This window comes from Crocodylus siamensis, chromosome 4, assembly GCF_052110815.1.
Source record: "Crocodylus siamensis isolate JL-2025a chromosome 4, ASM5211081v1, whole genome shotgun sequence".
Lineage (NCBI taxonomy): Eukaryota > Metazoa > Chordata > Crocodylia > Crocodylidae > Crocodylus > Crocodylus siamensis.
This window is the reverse complement of record NC_143398.1, coordinates 27,606,373-27,622,810: the sequence shown is the minus strand read 5'-3', so window position 1 is coordinate 27,622,810 and position 16,438 is coordinate 27,606,373. Positions and strand designations below refer to the sequence as shown.

The 16,438-nt window shown below is 47.8% G+C and overlaps 1 protein-coding gene across 1 annotated transcript in view; it reads right to left on the bottom strand.

The window, feature by feature from the left end:
• The window catches only part of SLC2A13 (solute carrier family 2 member 13), a 323,937-nt gene that overhangs the window by 166,557 nt on the left and 140,942 nt on the right, over positions 1-16,438 (bottom strand). Inside the window, exon 4 of the mRNA XM_090042052.1 lies at positions 13,832-13,940. Coding sequence (XP_089898178.1) covers positions 13,832-13,940 — 109 coding nt within the window. The remainder of the gene's footprint in view (positions 1-13,831; positions 13,941-16,438) is intronic.

Here is a 16,438-nt window from a genome sequence, read left to right as displayed (position 1 = left end):
CTTGTATCGGTGCATAGGACTGTTCCACCCTAAATGCAGGACTTTGCACTAGTCCTTGTTGAACCTCATGAGATTCCTTTTGGCCCAATCCTCCAATTTGGTTAGGTCACACTGAATCCTAGCCCTACCCTCCAACATATCTACTACTCTCCCCACCCTGGTGTCATATGCAAACTTGCTGAGGTAACTGCAAACTTGCTGAGGTAACTGGCTCCAGAACCAACCCCACTGGGTACTCCGCTTAATACTGGCTGCCAACTAGACTTTGAATCTTTGATTACAACTCTGAGCCTGATGCTTTAGCCAGTTTTCTATCCACTTTACAGTCCATTCATCCAGCCCATACTTCCTTAGCTTGCCTGTGAGAATGCTGTGGCAGACTATCAAAAGCCTTGCTAAAATCAAGGCACACTACACCACGAGTCTCCCCACATCCACAAAGCCAGCCGCCTCATCACAGAAGGCAATCAGATCGGTCTGGCATGACTTGCCCCTGATGAAGCCATGCTGACTGTTCCTAATCTCTTTTTTCTCCTCCAAGTGCTTAGAAATGGATTCCTTGAGGATCTGCACCATGATATTTCCAGGGACTGAGTTAAGGCTCACTGGTCTGTAGTTCCCTTGATCCTTCTTCCATTTTCTAATCCTCCAGCACCTCTCCTGATCACCAAGAGTTTTCAAAGACTATGGCCAATGGCTCTGCAATCACATCAGCCAACTCCCTCAGCACCCTTGGGTGCATCCCATCTGGCCCCATGGACTTGTATAAGTCCAGCTTTTCTAAACAGTCCCTAACCTGTTCTTTCACCCCTGATGGCTGCTCACCTCCTTCCCAAACTGTGCTGCCAACTGCAGTAGTCTGAGAGCTGACCTTGCCTGTGGAGACTGAGGCAAAAAGGGCATTGAGCACTTCAGCCTTTTCTGCATCCTCTATCACTAGGTTGCCTCCCCCATTCAGTAAAGGATGCACACTTTCCCTGATCCTCCTCTTGCTACCGACATACTTGTAGAAACCCTTCTTGTTACCCTTCACATCCCTTGCTAGCTGCAACTCCAACTGTGCTTTGGCCTTCCTGACTTCATTCCTGCATGCCCAAGTAATGCTCTTATAGTCTTCCATAGTTATTTGTCCAGGTTTCCACTTCTTACAAGCTTCTTTTTATGATTTAGTTTACTGAAGAGTTCCCTGCTAAGCCAAACTGGTCTTCTTGCCATACTTGCTAGTCTTTATGCACATCAGGATGATTTGTTCCTGCACTCTCAGTAAGGCTTCTTTAAAGTACAGCCAGCTCTCCTGGACTCCTCCTCCCCTCAGTCTGGATTCCCAGGGGATCCTGCCCATGAGTTCCCTGAGCGAGTCAAAGTCTGCTTTTCTGAAGTCCATACCCTTACTCTGCTGCTCTCCATCCTCCCTCTCCTCAGGACCCTGACCTCTATCATCTTGTGGTCACTTCTAAAAGGTTATTTGCACACCAGTGTTTTAACTAAATTCTTGGGTGTGGTGGTATAAGACTTCTAAAAATAAATTGCAGTAAATATAGAAATAAATAGCAGTAATTGCTATTCTGGAATAAAGACTTCCTTTTCAGCATCCAGACAGATGATTATGCTGACTCTGGCCTTAAATGAAACAGATTCCCCAGTTAACAGGAAACAGAAAACGATCGACAGAGAAGCAGTTCACGCTGATAGCAGCACTGTGAAAACTGTTTCACAAATTTTCTACTAGCTTTCTTAATTATAAACCACTTATTTTGCTGCAGCAATGGGGAAAAGCCACCACATTCTCCTACCTGTAGCATTGTATCCCTGGGTGTTGGTATTTATGTCCTTCAAAAAGGAACTACTCTTTTACTTTCCTTGTGACCAAATTCAACATTCTACAGTTTGTTCCCATCTAAATAATTTGTCTTACTTAATTTTTTTTCCATTTTGTTTCTGTTTTAGATCCACCTCCTTGGAGAAAAGAATGCTGTTCTGCACCATGTTCAAGCAGTTTCAGTGCCTTCCTGTTTATGTCTCAAGTTTCTTGTTCCTCTTTGTGGTAGATATGCCACATGGGCTTAGTTGAAAGACCATTAAATGCAGTATTAATCTCTTTTCCTGTATGCTAACATCAAGAAGGACCACTTGACCACAACTGCAGAGAGAACAGAGATACCAGAAATTTTCACAAGAGCTTACTTTTCCTTTCCTTGCTCCCAACCAAAAAGGCTGTCACATCCATCACTGTAATTATCCCACGTGATCTATTTCTCTGTTTCTACTTGTGTTGGACTTTCCGTGTCAAGCATTTGGTTTGGTTTTCTACTGGTATGTATGTAGCAGAGACCTAAATATTTTAGCACTGCTGCACCACTAGGATTCTTGTTGTTTGCATTAGTTTCTTTTTATCTTTTATACCTGTACTTTCTAGAGTTCTCCTATTGTCCATTTGGTCTTGGAATGGTCAAGAAATACACAAGGTTTCTAAGTATTCTTTTAGATACTTTCCAGGATATATGAAAGATTCTTTTCCTGCTTCCTAATTAGCCAGTTCTTCTGTTACAAGTTGTCTGTTTCTTTGCAAATGCAGAACATAAACATTTTCCAGTGACTGAGAGTCTTAACAGCAGATTAGATGAAACATCTGTCAGGAATAGTTTAGTGATACTTGATCTGGCCCTTGGGCCACCAGGGAGATGGACTAGGTGGTCTTTGAGGTTCCAATCACTCCTATATACTATGGTAAGAAGATCCAGATGTAAGCAAGTCAGACCCTTTCCCCAGAGCTCAGAGTAGAGGATGCTGGTAGACTAGCATATGCCTCAGAACTTCTGTGCTACGAGGGTATAGGTTGTAGCCGTGTCGGTCTAAGGACACAGACAGACAAGGTTCTTTGGGTAAATCTGATACCTTGTATTAGACCAACTCAAAATAGTTGGAAAAATTCTTCCTTGCAAGCTTTTGGGCACAGATACCCTTCGTCAGGCTAAGGAAGCCTCTACAATGAAGCTAACCTGGCAAAATTACCTCATGGTAGCCATTAGCTGTTATGGGAACTTCAAGCAGTGCTGAGAAAAAAGCCATCCCTGCCCTTCCAACTTTGCTCCAATGAGTATGACTGGGCCCGTACTAATGACTCAGGTCACAGTAACTGTGTACAGCATTTACTTTAGATTTCTGTTATTATAAATCCTTTCTAACTGCAATTATCACTAAAACGTTAAGGGGAATGCAGTTGGGTTCACAAAAAGGTTTTTACTAGTACCTTTATTGTTATTTCTGGTGTAGCAGATATAGTATAGTCTCCAAATACAACCAAGGCTCATTGCCTGCTGTATAAACTTAAATGAACCTTGCCTGGTTGAATTTACAAACTAATTTGAGACTGAACATAAAAAGCGAGCCTGGTAATCAAAGAGGATGGGAGGAAATGAAAGCAATGATATATGAACACATGGCAATGTAAAGATCTATTGCACAAGCTTAAGGTACCAGTTTAAAAAAAAGAATCAGGCAGCTACCACCTTATATACACCCAAGCCATCAATAGACAAGTTGCTTTTATGAAAAACATTGTATAACTTCTAAACTTGTTAACTAAAAAGGGAAATTCAATTTTATTAGATTATTTCAAGATCTGGGATAGTTTAAAGGATTTACAAGCCATTTATACATTACCTTAATTCATGTATTATAGGTATTTTAGTATATCATACTTTCTAAAATTCAACTATATTATATAGCTACAATTTCTTCCTCCCACACACTTGAAAATTAGGTCAACTTCAAGCTATTTGCAAAAATTCCTGCATGGTAAAGGCATCTCTGATCTGAACATGCCTGCAGTTTACGATAAGCAAAGTCAGCTGATATGTGTCATAAATCTTATAAAACTGAAATATACTTCCTCTATAATGAACTTTTGGGTCTGTTCAAAACAAACCATTTCTACAAAGTTAAATGAAAGGTTTACTCATTTTACATTATAATAGAACTTTCTGAAGTATTTTTCTTCAGTAATACGGTCCTGGGTAATGTGGGGCCCTTGCAGGACGCCATGAGGAACTTGGTCGTCACACCAGATGCCAAAGCTAACATGTTTAATGATTTCTTTGCCTCCGTCTTCCTAAGTAGGGACCAGAACAGCCACCTCCCTGCTGGGCCCCGGGGGAGGCACACCTGGGCCACGGGTTAGCGAGGATTTAGCTAGGGAGCTTCTGGAGGGGTTGGACGTATTCAAGTCAGCCGGCCCGGATGATCTCCACCCTAGAGTTCTAAAGGAACTGGCCAAGGTCATTGCAAGTCCCCTGGCACAACTTTACGAGCACTCGTGGTGCTCTGGTGAGGTACCAGAGGACTGGTAGAGGGCCAGCGTGGTCCCCATCTTCAAAAAAGGCAGGAAGGAGGACCCGGGAAATTATAGGCCGATCCTAGGCAAGCTGTTTGAGAAAATTATGCTGGCACACATCCAGGAGGGGCCAGCAGGAGACTGCATGCTTAGGGGCAACCAACACAGGTTCATCAGTGGAAGGTCCTGTCAGACCAACCTGGTGGCCTTTTACGATCAGATCACCAGATCGTTAGACACAAGGGTAGCAGTGGATATAATCTTCCTGAACTTCCGGAAGGCTTTTGACACTGTCTCTCACCCTGTTCTCATTAAGAAACTGTGGGGCTGTGGTGTAGACACCCACACAGTCAAATGGGCCGCCAACTGGCTGGAGGGCCGCACCCAGAGGGTGGTAGTAGATGGGTCCTTCTCAACCTGGAAGGATGTGGGCAGTGGGGTTCCGCAGGGCTCGGTCCTCGGGTCCGCACTGTTCAACATCTTCATCAGTGATTTGGATGAGGGGGTAAAAAGCACCCTGTTCAAATTTGCTGATGACACTAAGATGTGGGGGGACGTGGGCACACTGGAAGGATGCAACAGGCTACAATCAGACCTCGACAGGTTACAAGGGTGGGCGGACGAGAATAGGATGGGTTTCAACACAGACAAGTGCAAGGTGATGCACCTCAGGAGGAACAACCGGCACCATACCTACAGGTTGGGGAACTCCCCTCTTGTCAGCATGGAGGCGGAAAGGGATCTGGGGGTCATCATTGACTCCAAGATGAACATGGGCCAGCAGTGTGGGGAGGGAGTCAGGAAGGCCAACCGCACCTTGGCATGCATCCACAGATGCATCTCGAGCAGGTCCAAGGAGGTGATCCTCCCCCTCTATGCGGCACTGGTCAGGCCACAGCTGGAGTATTGCGTCCAGTTCTGGGCGCCGCACTTCAAGAGGGATGTCAACAGCATTGAGAGGGTCCAGAGGAGGGCCACTCATATGATCAGGGGACAGCAGGGCAGGCCCTATGAGGACAGGCTGCGGGACCTGAACCTGTTCAGCCTCCAAAAGAGAAGGCTGAGGGGGGATCTTGTGGATCTTGTGGCCTGTTATAAACTAGTCAGGGGGGATCAGCAGGCATTGGGGAAGTCACTGTTTCCCCGAGCACCAGCAGGAGTGACCAGGAATAATGGTCACAAGCTGGCAGAGGGTAGATTTAGGTTAGATATCAGGAGGCGCTACTTCACAGTCAGGGCGGCTAGGGTCTGGAACCAGCTTCCAAGAGAAGTGGTGCAGGGTCCTACCCTGGGGGTGTTTAAGAGGAGGTTAGATGAACACCTTGCTGGGGTCGTCTGATCCCAGTATTCTTTCCTGCCATGGCAGGGGGTCGGACTAGATGATCTGCTCAGGTCCCTTCCGACCCTAGAAACTATGAAACTATACTGTATTCTACCTGCTAAGTTGTTCCTTCTTAATAGGAATGAGGAAGTTAAACTGCAGTTAAAAAGTATATGGTTATATCTAAATTTAATTTAGTTAGTATGTCAAACACAAAGGATTGCCTTCATAAACAAAATGATTTAGACAATTTGCACATTAGCATCTCCCCCTATTACAAAGAAATACTTAAATCAAATGCAGGCAGCTTTCATCCATTTGTGTTATGCTGTGTCACATCCATTATCACTGTAATTATATCCTTTCCATTCCTGACTGCCATATTCATTAGGTTATAGTCATTAGATGACTTCATAGGAGCGCATCCTTACCAATATGTGCAAAAATGGAATTCATAACACTAATGAGTTATACAAGCATGTTAAATAAAATAATAATTTAGGAGCAAGTAATGAGACTTTATTTTTTCCCGTCCTACCAGAGAACAGGTATTTTTATTGTAAATAAAGATTTTTCAGATGATCATCTTTATGGATCCACACTGTAAGAGACTTTTAAACCTGGGAAATGTGGATTCAGCCTATTTAAATTTAACCTGGTCTCTAGGATGTGTAGTGGGAAAACTGAATTACGCTCAGGCTCTTAGCATAACTTTAGGCCTTCCTGGAACTAAGCAATTAAATTATACAAACTGGGAAAAGTGAGTTCTGTAATTGGTACGGTGGGCCAATCAGGTACAGTAGTTTCCCTAAAAGGAAAGGAAACCAAAAATGGAACAGGGTTAGAGAACCTTATCTAAAAAGACAAGGTAAGAAACTTAAGGATTTGATAGTCTGAGATGCTTTGAGTTAGAGTACAAGGCAGTCGAGGGGAAAGGGACTTAATGGTGGGAGTCTACTACAGACCTCCCAACCAGGGTGAAGAGCTTGACCAGGAATTCTTGGGTCACCTCACAGAGGTAGTGAAGGCTAAGGATGTGGTTATCATGGGGGACCTGAATTTCCTGGACATCTGCTGGGAAGAGCAGTCAGCCAGGTCTGAACGCTCACGTAGGTTCTTTGCCAGAGTACAGGACCTCCATCTAACCCAGGAGGTGCACAGCCCCACAAGGGGGGACGCCTTGTTGGACCTAGTGCTGGCCACAGGTGATGACCTGGTGAGGGGGCTGCAAGTGCTCGACCACCTGGGCGACAGCGATCATCGCCTGCTGGAATTCACCATCCAGCGCAAGGTGGCAAAGGCCTGCAGTAAGGCAGCGGCCCTAGATTTTAGGAGGGCAGACTTCAACGAGCTAAAGAGGATAGCTGGAGAAGCGCTGAGGTCCCGGGGGGGAGGGGAGCCAGGTGTCCAAGGAGAGTGGTCGCTCCTTAAGGAGACGATCCTCCAAGCCCAAAGGAAGGTAATCAGCCTCCTCTCCTGATCAAAAGGAGCAGGAGAGCACACAAGCCTCTGTGGCTCACCAAAAGAATCCGGGAATGTCTCCTTGCTAAAAAGGAGGCTTACACCCAGTGGAAAGAAGGGGTCATCATCAGGGAGGGCTATTCTGTAGTTGCTCGGGGATGTAGGGGGGCAGTTAGGAAGGCCAAGGCAGAGATGGAACTGGGACTAGCTTCCCAGATTAAGGACAATAAGTCTTTTTTTAAATACATAGGGGGTAAAAAGAAGGTCCCGGGTAATGTGGGGCCCTTGCAGGACGACATGGGTAACTTGGTCGTCACACCAGACGACAAAGCTAACATGTTTAATGATTTCTTTGCCTCCGTCTTCCTAAGTAGGGACCAGAACAGCCACCTCCCTGCTGGGCCCCCCTCGGGCCCCGGGGGAGGCACACCTGGGCCACGGGTTACCAAGGATTTAGTTAGGAAGCTTCTGGAGGGGTTGGACGTATTCAAGTCAGCCGGCCCAGATGATCTCCACCCTAGAGTTTTAAAGGAACTGGCCAAGGTCATTGCAAGTCCCCTGGCACAACTTTATGAGCACTCGTGGTGCTCTGGTGAGGTACCGCAGGACTGGAAGAGGGCCAGCGTGGTCCCCATCTTCAAAAAAGGCAGGAAGGAGGACCTGGGAAACTATAGGCCGGTTAGTCTCACCTCGATCCTAGGCAAGCTGTTCGAGAAAATTATGCTGGCACACATCCAGGAGGGGCCAGCAGGAGACTGCATGCTTAGGGGCAACCAACATGGGTTCATCAGTGGAAGGTCCTGTCAGACCATCCTGGAGGCCTTTTACGATCAGATCACCAGATCGTTAGACACAAGGGTAGCAGTGGATATAATCTTCCTGGACTTCCGGAAGGCTTTTGACACTGTCTCTCACCCTGTTCTCATTAAGAAACTGTGGGGCTGTGGTGTAGACACCCACACAGTCAAATGGGTCGCCAACTGGCTGGAGGGCCGCACCCAGAGGGTGGTAGTAGATGGGTCCTTCTCAACCTGGAAGGATGTGGGCAGTGGGGTTCTGCAGGGCTCGGTCCTCGGGCCCGCACTGTTCAACATCTTCATCAGTGATTTGGATGAGGGGGTAAAAAGCACGCTGTTCAAATTTGCTGATGACACTAAGATGTGGGGGGACGTGGGCACACTGGAAGGATGCAACAGGCTACAATCAGACCTCGACAGGTTACAAGGGGGGGCGGACAAGAATAGGATGGGTTTCAACACAGACAAGTGCAAGGTGATGCACCTCAGGAGGAACAACCGGCACCATACCTACAGGTTGGGGAACTCCCCTCTTGTCAGCACGGAGGCGGAAAGGGATCTGGGGGTCATCATTGACTCCAAGATGAATATGGGCCGGCAGTGTGGAGAGGCAGTCAGGAAGGCCAACCGCACCTTGGCATGCATCCAGAGATGCATCTCGAGCAGGTCCAAGGAGGTGATCCTCCCCCTCTATGCGGCACTGGTCAGGCCACAGCTGGAGTATTGCGTCCAATTCTGGGCGCCGCACTTCAAGAGGGATGTCGACAGCATGGAGAGGGTCCAGAGGAGGGCCACTCATATGATCAGGGGACAACAGGGCAGGCCCTATGAGGACAGGCTGCGGGACCTGAACCTGTTCAGCCTCCAAAAGAGAAGGCTGAGGGGGGATCTTGTGGATCTTGTGGCCTGTTATAAACTAGTCAGGGGGGATCAGCAGGCATTGGGGAAGTCTCTGTTTCCCCGAGCACCGGCAGGAGTGACCAGGAATAATGATCACAAGCTGGCAGAGGGTAGATTTAGGTTAGATATCAGGAGGCGCTACTCCACAGTCAGGGCGGCTAGGGTCTGGAACCAGCTTCCAAGAGAAGTGGTGAAGGCTCCTACCCTGGGGGTGTTTAAGAGGAGGTTAGATGAACATCTTGCTGGGGTCATTTGACCCCAGTATTCTTTCCTGCCATGAAAGGGGGTCGGACTAGATGATCTGCTCAGGTCCCTTCCGACCCTACAAACTAAACTAAACTATGAGAAAGTTACAATTGTAGTGGACAAACAAAGATTTCATAGATTTCATTTCACAGACATCAGGGCTGGAAGGGACCTCGGGAGATCATCGAGTCCAGCCCCCTGCCCAAAGGGCAGGAAGTCAGCTGGGGTCATAGGATCCCAGCAAGATAAGCATCCAATTTACTCTTGAAGGTGTTCAATGTAGGTGCATGAACCATCTCCGCTGGCAGACTGTTCCAGACCTTGGGGGCTCGGACAGTAAAGAAATTCTTCCTTATGTCCAGCCTGAAACGGTCTTGCAGGAGTTTGTGACCGTTCGACCTCGTCATCCCTTGGGGTGCTCTGGTGAACAGACGTTCCCCCAGATCCTGCTGGTCACCCCTGATAAACTTAGAGGTGGCCATCAGATCACCCCTGAGCCTGCGCTTTTCCAGGCTAAAGAGTCCCGTGGCTCTCAGCCTGTCATCGTAAGATCTGTTTTCCTGACCTCTGATCATGCGCGTGGCTCTCCTCTGGACTCTCTCAAGCTTCTCCACATCCTTTTTGAATTGTGGAGCCCAAAACTGGACGCACTACTCCAGCTGCGGCCTCACCAAGGCCGAGTACAAGGGGAGAATGACGTCCCGGGATTTGCTCAAGAAGCAATTATGGATGCAAGCCAGCATTTTGGTTGCTTTATTAGCCCCAGCATCACATTGCAGGCTCATGTTCATCTTGTGGTCAATGATGACCCCCAAGTCTTTTTCTTCTGTAGTGCTATCCAACGTAGCACTGCCGAGCCTATAAGGATGCTGCAGGTTTTTCCTCCCAAGGTGGAGAACCTTGCATTTTTCGGTGTTAAACACCATCAGGTTCTCGTCCGCCCATTTGCTGAGCTTGTCCAGGTCAGCCTGGATCACCTGCCTATCTTCTGGCATGGATGCTTTGCCCCAAAGTTTGGTGTCATCGGCGAACTTGGCCAGTCCACTCCTGACTCCAATGTCCACATCATTAATGAAGATATTGAACAGGATGGGTCCAAGGACAGAGCCTTGAGGGACCCCACTGGTCACAGGGCACCACGATGAGTGACTGCCATCAATTACAACCCTCTGGGTCCGACCACGGAGCTAATTTCCCAGCCAGTGGATCGTGGTGGAGCCAAGGCCACAACTGGGCAGTTTGGCCAAGAGGTGATCATGGGATACCAGATCAAAAGCTTTTTTGAAGTCAAGATATATGACATCAATCTCTTCTCCCTCGTCCAGGTGATAGATCACCTGGTCATAGAAGGAAATGAGATTGGTCAAACAAGACCTACCCGCAACAAACCTGTGCTGGCTATCCCTTAGGATGTTAGCCTGGGCCAGTCTATCAAGGATGGCCTCCTTAATAAACTTTTCTAAGATCTTCCCCAGGATAGAAGTCAGGCTAATGGGCCTGTAGTTAGCCGGATCCACTCTCCTCCCTTTCTTGAAGATCGGCACCACATCGGCCTTCTTCCAGTCTTCAGGCACTACACCAAAGCACCAGGAGTTTTCAAAGATCTGGGCTATGACGCTCTCCAGCTCCTTGAGTACCCTGGGGTGCAGATTGTCAGGGGCGGCTGACTTGAAGGTATCCAGCTTCTCAAGATGTTCGTGTGTGTTTGTGTTGTCACCTGGGGAGACAGGAGCAACTTTGGAATGCTTGTTCTGAAGAATGAGGAATCCAGAAACTAACATCCCACACACCTAGCAGAGGATCTGAGGCCAGTACCACTGAAGGTTGGTGTTGTAATGTCTGAAGGAACCACTTGACATGTCATACTATAAGGAGGAAACTTGTAATAAAGCTTACAGATTACTATTAAAGTTCACTTGGTACCAAATCGTACAAGGGGCTGTCAATCCTTGAGGGTCTCTGGTAAAAGGAAACCTGGAACAACAGGATGAAGGTTTCATGGAAGCAAGAGTATAAACCAACCTCTTAAATTAGTCTCTCTCATCTAAAATATATAGAGAACAACCACTGCTCTGCAAAACTATTCTGTTACCCCGCAGTCCAAGATCAATCCACCTTCTTCATCCGGAATCTCTGGATAACCTTGACCTCAGTTCTTATTTGGAAACATCATGAAGAACTACTGGCTACAGGGAAGCAAATCAGTGAGATCCTTACTGTCCTCTGACATGGCAGAAAATAATCCCCACCTCTTAGACAAACCGTTGCACATTTTTAAACTTAAGGAAATGCCAGAAACTGAACCTTAATGTTAACTTATTAAAAAAGAAGGGTGCATGACAGTCGGTCCAATATGGCAATCTGATGCTTCAAGAGAGTATAAGATTGCTATTAAGATTTTTCATTAAGGTACAAATATTATTTAAAATGCATACTGCTTTTTGGGAGATCAAAGTGAAAGCCTTGTGGGGAGCTAGTATATGATGGTAATATGAAGATGGTAAGGAATGTCAGATACCTTTCCCTGAACTATTATCCTTCCTCTTAAAGATCTGGATTAGTGGAGTATATCCCCATATGACTTCCACCAAATGAAATTTTTGTTTTGTCAGTACATAAATGTGTTTAAGATAGGGATGTAAATATAATTTTAAAATACTTGTTTAACCCCCTCCAACTATACTGATTAAAAGATTAACTGATAACACAGCAGCTTGGACACATCTGCTGCTGGGAGCTGCTCCCAGCTCCCAGAGTCCTTTGACTGCAGGAGTGTGGGGAGAAGGCAAGCCCAGCCAGACACCACAGTCCACATGAAACCCTCCACTGGGAGCAAGGGAACACCTGTGAATAGTTTTCTGGTTTTCTCTGTTAAAAAAGTCAAAATCTTCTGATAAAAAATCCCGAACTATCTGATTAAAACCCCCCAAAATATGTCTTTCCGTGATTAAAATGAAATGCCACTATACAGGCATCAGTTGAACACAATGTTTTATTGATATATTTACAAGTTTAAAGCAATCTGGAAACCTACCAGTGCTTTAATCATTATAATAAAATAAATTCTAAATACCTATATATTTTGGTGTTTGACTCTGGGTTTTTTTTATCATACAAACTCAGAACTCCTCCTACCCCCTTCACTCACCAGGATTTGGGTCCAGCTGCGCCTGTGCCCCACACTGCTTTGTGGCACTAAGCATCTGTACCCTGGTATGTTGGCACCCTGCCCCTGCTATTGCCCCTCACTCCCAACCCACAGCCCCCATGCCCCAGCCCTGCTGGTGCCACTTACTCCTGACCCATAGTGCCTACCTCCCCCCATGGTGCCCCTCAATCCTGACCTGTACCCCCTGGCCCTGCTGGTGCCCCTCACTACCAACCCACTGCCCTCTGCCCCAGGCCCCAGCCCCACAGTGTGGGAAAATGGGAGTGTGTGGGGGACAGGGGGTGTGTGGGTACAGCCAATGCCATAGGCCATGCGTTTGGGGCATGTGGGCATGTGCCCCTCCCCCAGATTCCTGCATCCACAGCAGGTCATGGAGCCACAGCTTAGTCAGACTGGCACCGGGCAGAAGCTGCCTCCATGCAGGACCTGGTATGGGAGGCAGCACTGTACTGCCATGGCCACCAAAGTGAGGTGCCCCCTGCCCACCTGGCAGCAGCAGAGGGACCCAAACCCCTGTTGCTGCCACCATCAGGATTCCCATGCTGCCACACCACTATGGGCACCAAAGTACAGCACTGTGGGAGCAGTGTGGAGTTGTCCCCCCTTGCTGATGCTGGGTCGGTAGGGGACGACTCACCTTGGCAGCCACGGTGGTGCGGCCGTCCTGGTGGTGGTTGCAGCACTGAGCTTCCCTGCCCAGCTCTGCCCTCTCACTCTGGGTCCCACCTACTGGGCTGCAGAAGCAGCTTCTGTCCAGCGCTGGAGCAGCCAGGCTGCAGCCCTGGGCCGCACTGTGGGCACAGAAATCTGAGGGGATGGGAAACGGAAAACCCAGATCCCTGGTCATTAGGCTTTTCCCTGTTTTCCTCTTAAGCTATGGGTACTAGTCCCCCTGGCTGCTCCCTCCTCTCCCCTTCACTCCTCCCTCCCTCTCTCCTGCCTGCCCTGCTGCCTTCTGATTCTAGCTGCATACCACATGGCTTCCCTTCCCCATCTTCCCTGCCAGACTTCACCTGCCTGAGCTAACAAATAACCAGTAAGCTAACCGGTTATCACTGCACTTATTGGTTAAACAATTAATTGTTTAACCTTCCACATGCCTAGTTTAAAAGTGTAAATCGATACATAACAGTCATTAAAGATTCTGCAAATAGAATGCATTTTTTCTCGCTTAGGTAAAAGAATTCAGCTTAATTGGCCACTGCAGCATGGGGTCTACAGCTGACAGAAGAGTCAATGTAAAGAAAACATATTTTTATCAGTAAAACATATAGGATTTGAAATATGCAGCAGCAGCAAATCTGTGAAAAAAGTTATTTTACATGGACCCCTTTTCTGCATATGAATATAGCACAAGAAAAATAAAGAAAACAAAAATCTGCTTTCAAATACCATATTGCCAGTCCTAAAGAGCTGCTGTTCAAGAGACAGTGTGCTTATGATGTTTCACACATGCTGCATTCAACTTCATGAAGAAATACAAGCATTTGAGGGAATTCGAATTTCAATCTTTTCTAAAATACTGATATTCAGTCAAAAAGCCAAAACATTGTTCTGAAACTTTGTTCTGATATTTTATAAAAAGAAGAGAGATTGATACGTACATGACAGTGTTAATCCCTGACAGCTGTTGGAACATCTGCAGGCCACAACCCACAATTAAAGCTCTTCGAGTTGGGGGGTAATTCAGCATTCTGCAGATCACAGGTCCAGCTTGAAAAACAGAAAAATACAAAACTTGCTGTTAACCTACCTTGAAATCCATCCTACTGCAACCCATTTATGCTTTGATCTCAGTCAAACTAGAACATTTCATATACTTGATCTAGCTGTTTTTTTTCCAGCATTCTAATAAATATAAGATTTTCGGGGAATTCAGCCCCAAATGTCAACCTTTTCTAAAAACAACTTCTTACTGTCTCATAAATCCTATACCTTCTAAACAAGCTTGTGCCATTTCTGGGTGTGCTCTTTTAAAAACATTATCACTACATACATCCATTCTTTGTTCCCTTCTTAAAACCACCATCCTGCCATTAAGAACTTTCTTCAGAAAACTCTGTAGCTACTGTTCATATACAGTTCCTTCAGACAAAATATACTCCAAATTGGCACTGAGTTTACTTGTACAACAATTGCAGATAACAATGCTTTTAGGAAGCAGATGAATTAATGTTCTGCAGTGGCCTGGCCAGCAGAGGGAGCACAAGTTAATTGACAAAACTTTTCCTACACCTAGTGATAATATCAGCGAGCAGAGTCCAACTAAGGTTTTCTCCAGGATGATAGAAACACTTTCACCAAATAGAAAATATTTCCCTGCATTTTTAATATTCAAAGTTTAAGTGTCTTATAAAGAGCAAGTAAAAAAAAACTACAATGTGAAAAACTAGAGTACAAAATGTTGATTCCATTAGTTAAAGAAAATATACGTAAGTCTATGAAACCATTATACTGAATATGTTCTGAAAATAAAATTCTATCTTTTAAATGCACACATATATATTATAAAAGCCGTCACCTGTCTGTCTGTCCATAATGCTTTATTTGCACTCTGACTAGCTGACAGAAACAACCAGAGTGCAAATAGTGTTTGGACAGGAGGTGGCGGCACGGTGGAATGTCGCCATGATGGTGGGGACACTTCTACTCCCTGGAGGTGGTAGCAATGGAAAGGAGCAGAGCTGGCCTGGCCCCCCCCACCTTGTTCCTTAAAGGTAGCAGTGGTGGTACAGGGGGGAGCGAGGTTGGGAAGCTGTGTGGGGGACCAAGGCCTCCACTGCTGGCCCTACCTCCTCTTTCCCACACTGCTCCCTCCTGATGTGGGGGAAGGGTGGGGAGCAGCAGGCTCGAGCTGACGCGGCAGTGGGGGGGGGGGAAAGAAGGAGCCGGCCCAAGGTCGAGGAGAAGCCAGCCTGCCACAGCTGTGGGTGCTGGGGGGGGCAGCAGACCTAGGCTGATGCAGAGGGGTGGGAAGGAGGGGGAATGGTAGGAGCGGGCCAAGCCCCAAAATGGTAGCAGGGAGGGTGGGCTGTGTGTGCTGGGCTCAGTCCAGCCCCTAAACTGAGCATGGGGGGGAGGGGACTGGCCCAGTTCCGGCCCCAGAACACCGGCGGGGGTGGGGCACGCTGGGCCCAGTCTGGCCCCAAAATGGAGGGTATGGGGGCGTGCGCCAGGCCCAGCATGGCTCAGAAATGGCAGTGGGGAGTTTGAGCGGGGTTGGGTCCAGCCTTGAAACAGTGGCGGGGAGGTGGGGGGGCCAGGCCCAGCCCCGCAGTAGAGTGGGGGAAAGAGGGAATGCCCCCTCCCACTCTGTGGAGGCAGCAGCGATGGCACAAGGGGGTGGGGAATGGGGCAGGGTCACTGTGGCGAGGGGGGGATGGGGGAGTGGCCCTGAACCTGAACTGCTGGGAGGGGAATGGGATTGGGCCTAAAGCAATGGGGCAAGGGAACAGAGTCAGATCTGAATGGGGCGGGGGCAGGCTGGATGACAGGACCAGAGGCACAGGACCGGACGCTGGGCCCCTGATGGGGGGTAGGGGAGTGGCTCTGGCCCTGAAGCGGTGGGGGCAAGGGTGAGGGGAGCAAGCCTGGCCCCAGGCCTCTGTTTCCACACCCCCGGCAGGAGGTGGTGACAGAGTGGATGGGGGAGCGGCCCAGCCCTGGCACAGCCGGGGGGGGAGGGGAGGCAGGGAGCGGGCCTGGCCCGGAAGGTGGTGGGGGTGGGGCTGGATGCAGACCTCTGTCCTCAGCTACCCCTCACCGTCATTCTTGATGGGGAACTGTGTGTGTGTGTCCCCCTATATAGAGAGAGATATATATATCTATCCATGCCCCCTCTGCTCTAGCAGAGAAAGGTCTGGCTGGGGCTGTCCCCCAGGCAGATCCAGCTGTGGTCCCCAGACAGGTTTCCCACCCCCTTGTCATCCAGCCCTCGCTGCTCTGGCTTAGAGAGCAGTGGGACAGGGCCAACCCTACCCTCTAAAGCAGACAGCATAGCCCAGGTCAGGGCTACAAAGCATCCTGGGATGCAGGGGGACTGCAATTTAACTTGAATCAGAAAGAGGTCTGGGACAGAAGTTTCATAAACCAGTCTGACCTAAATCAGTTATGTCTGATACTACATTCAACCAGGTTTATCTTAAATCAGTTTCAGCCATTTTGAAACTGCTTTATGTGCAATGAACTTCTGTTCTGTTACAGGTTGAAAT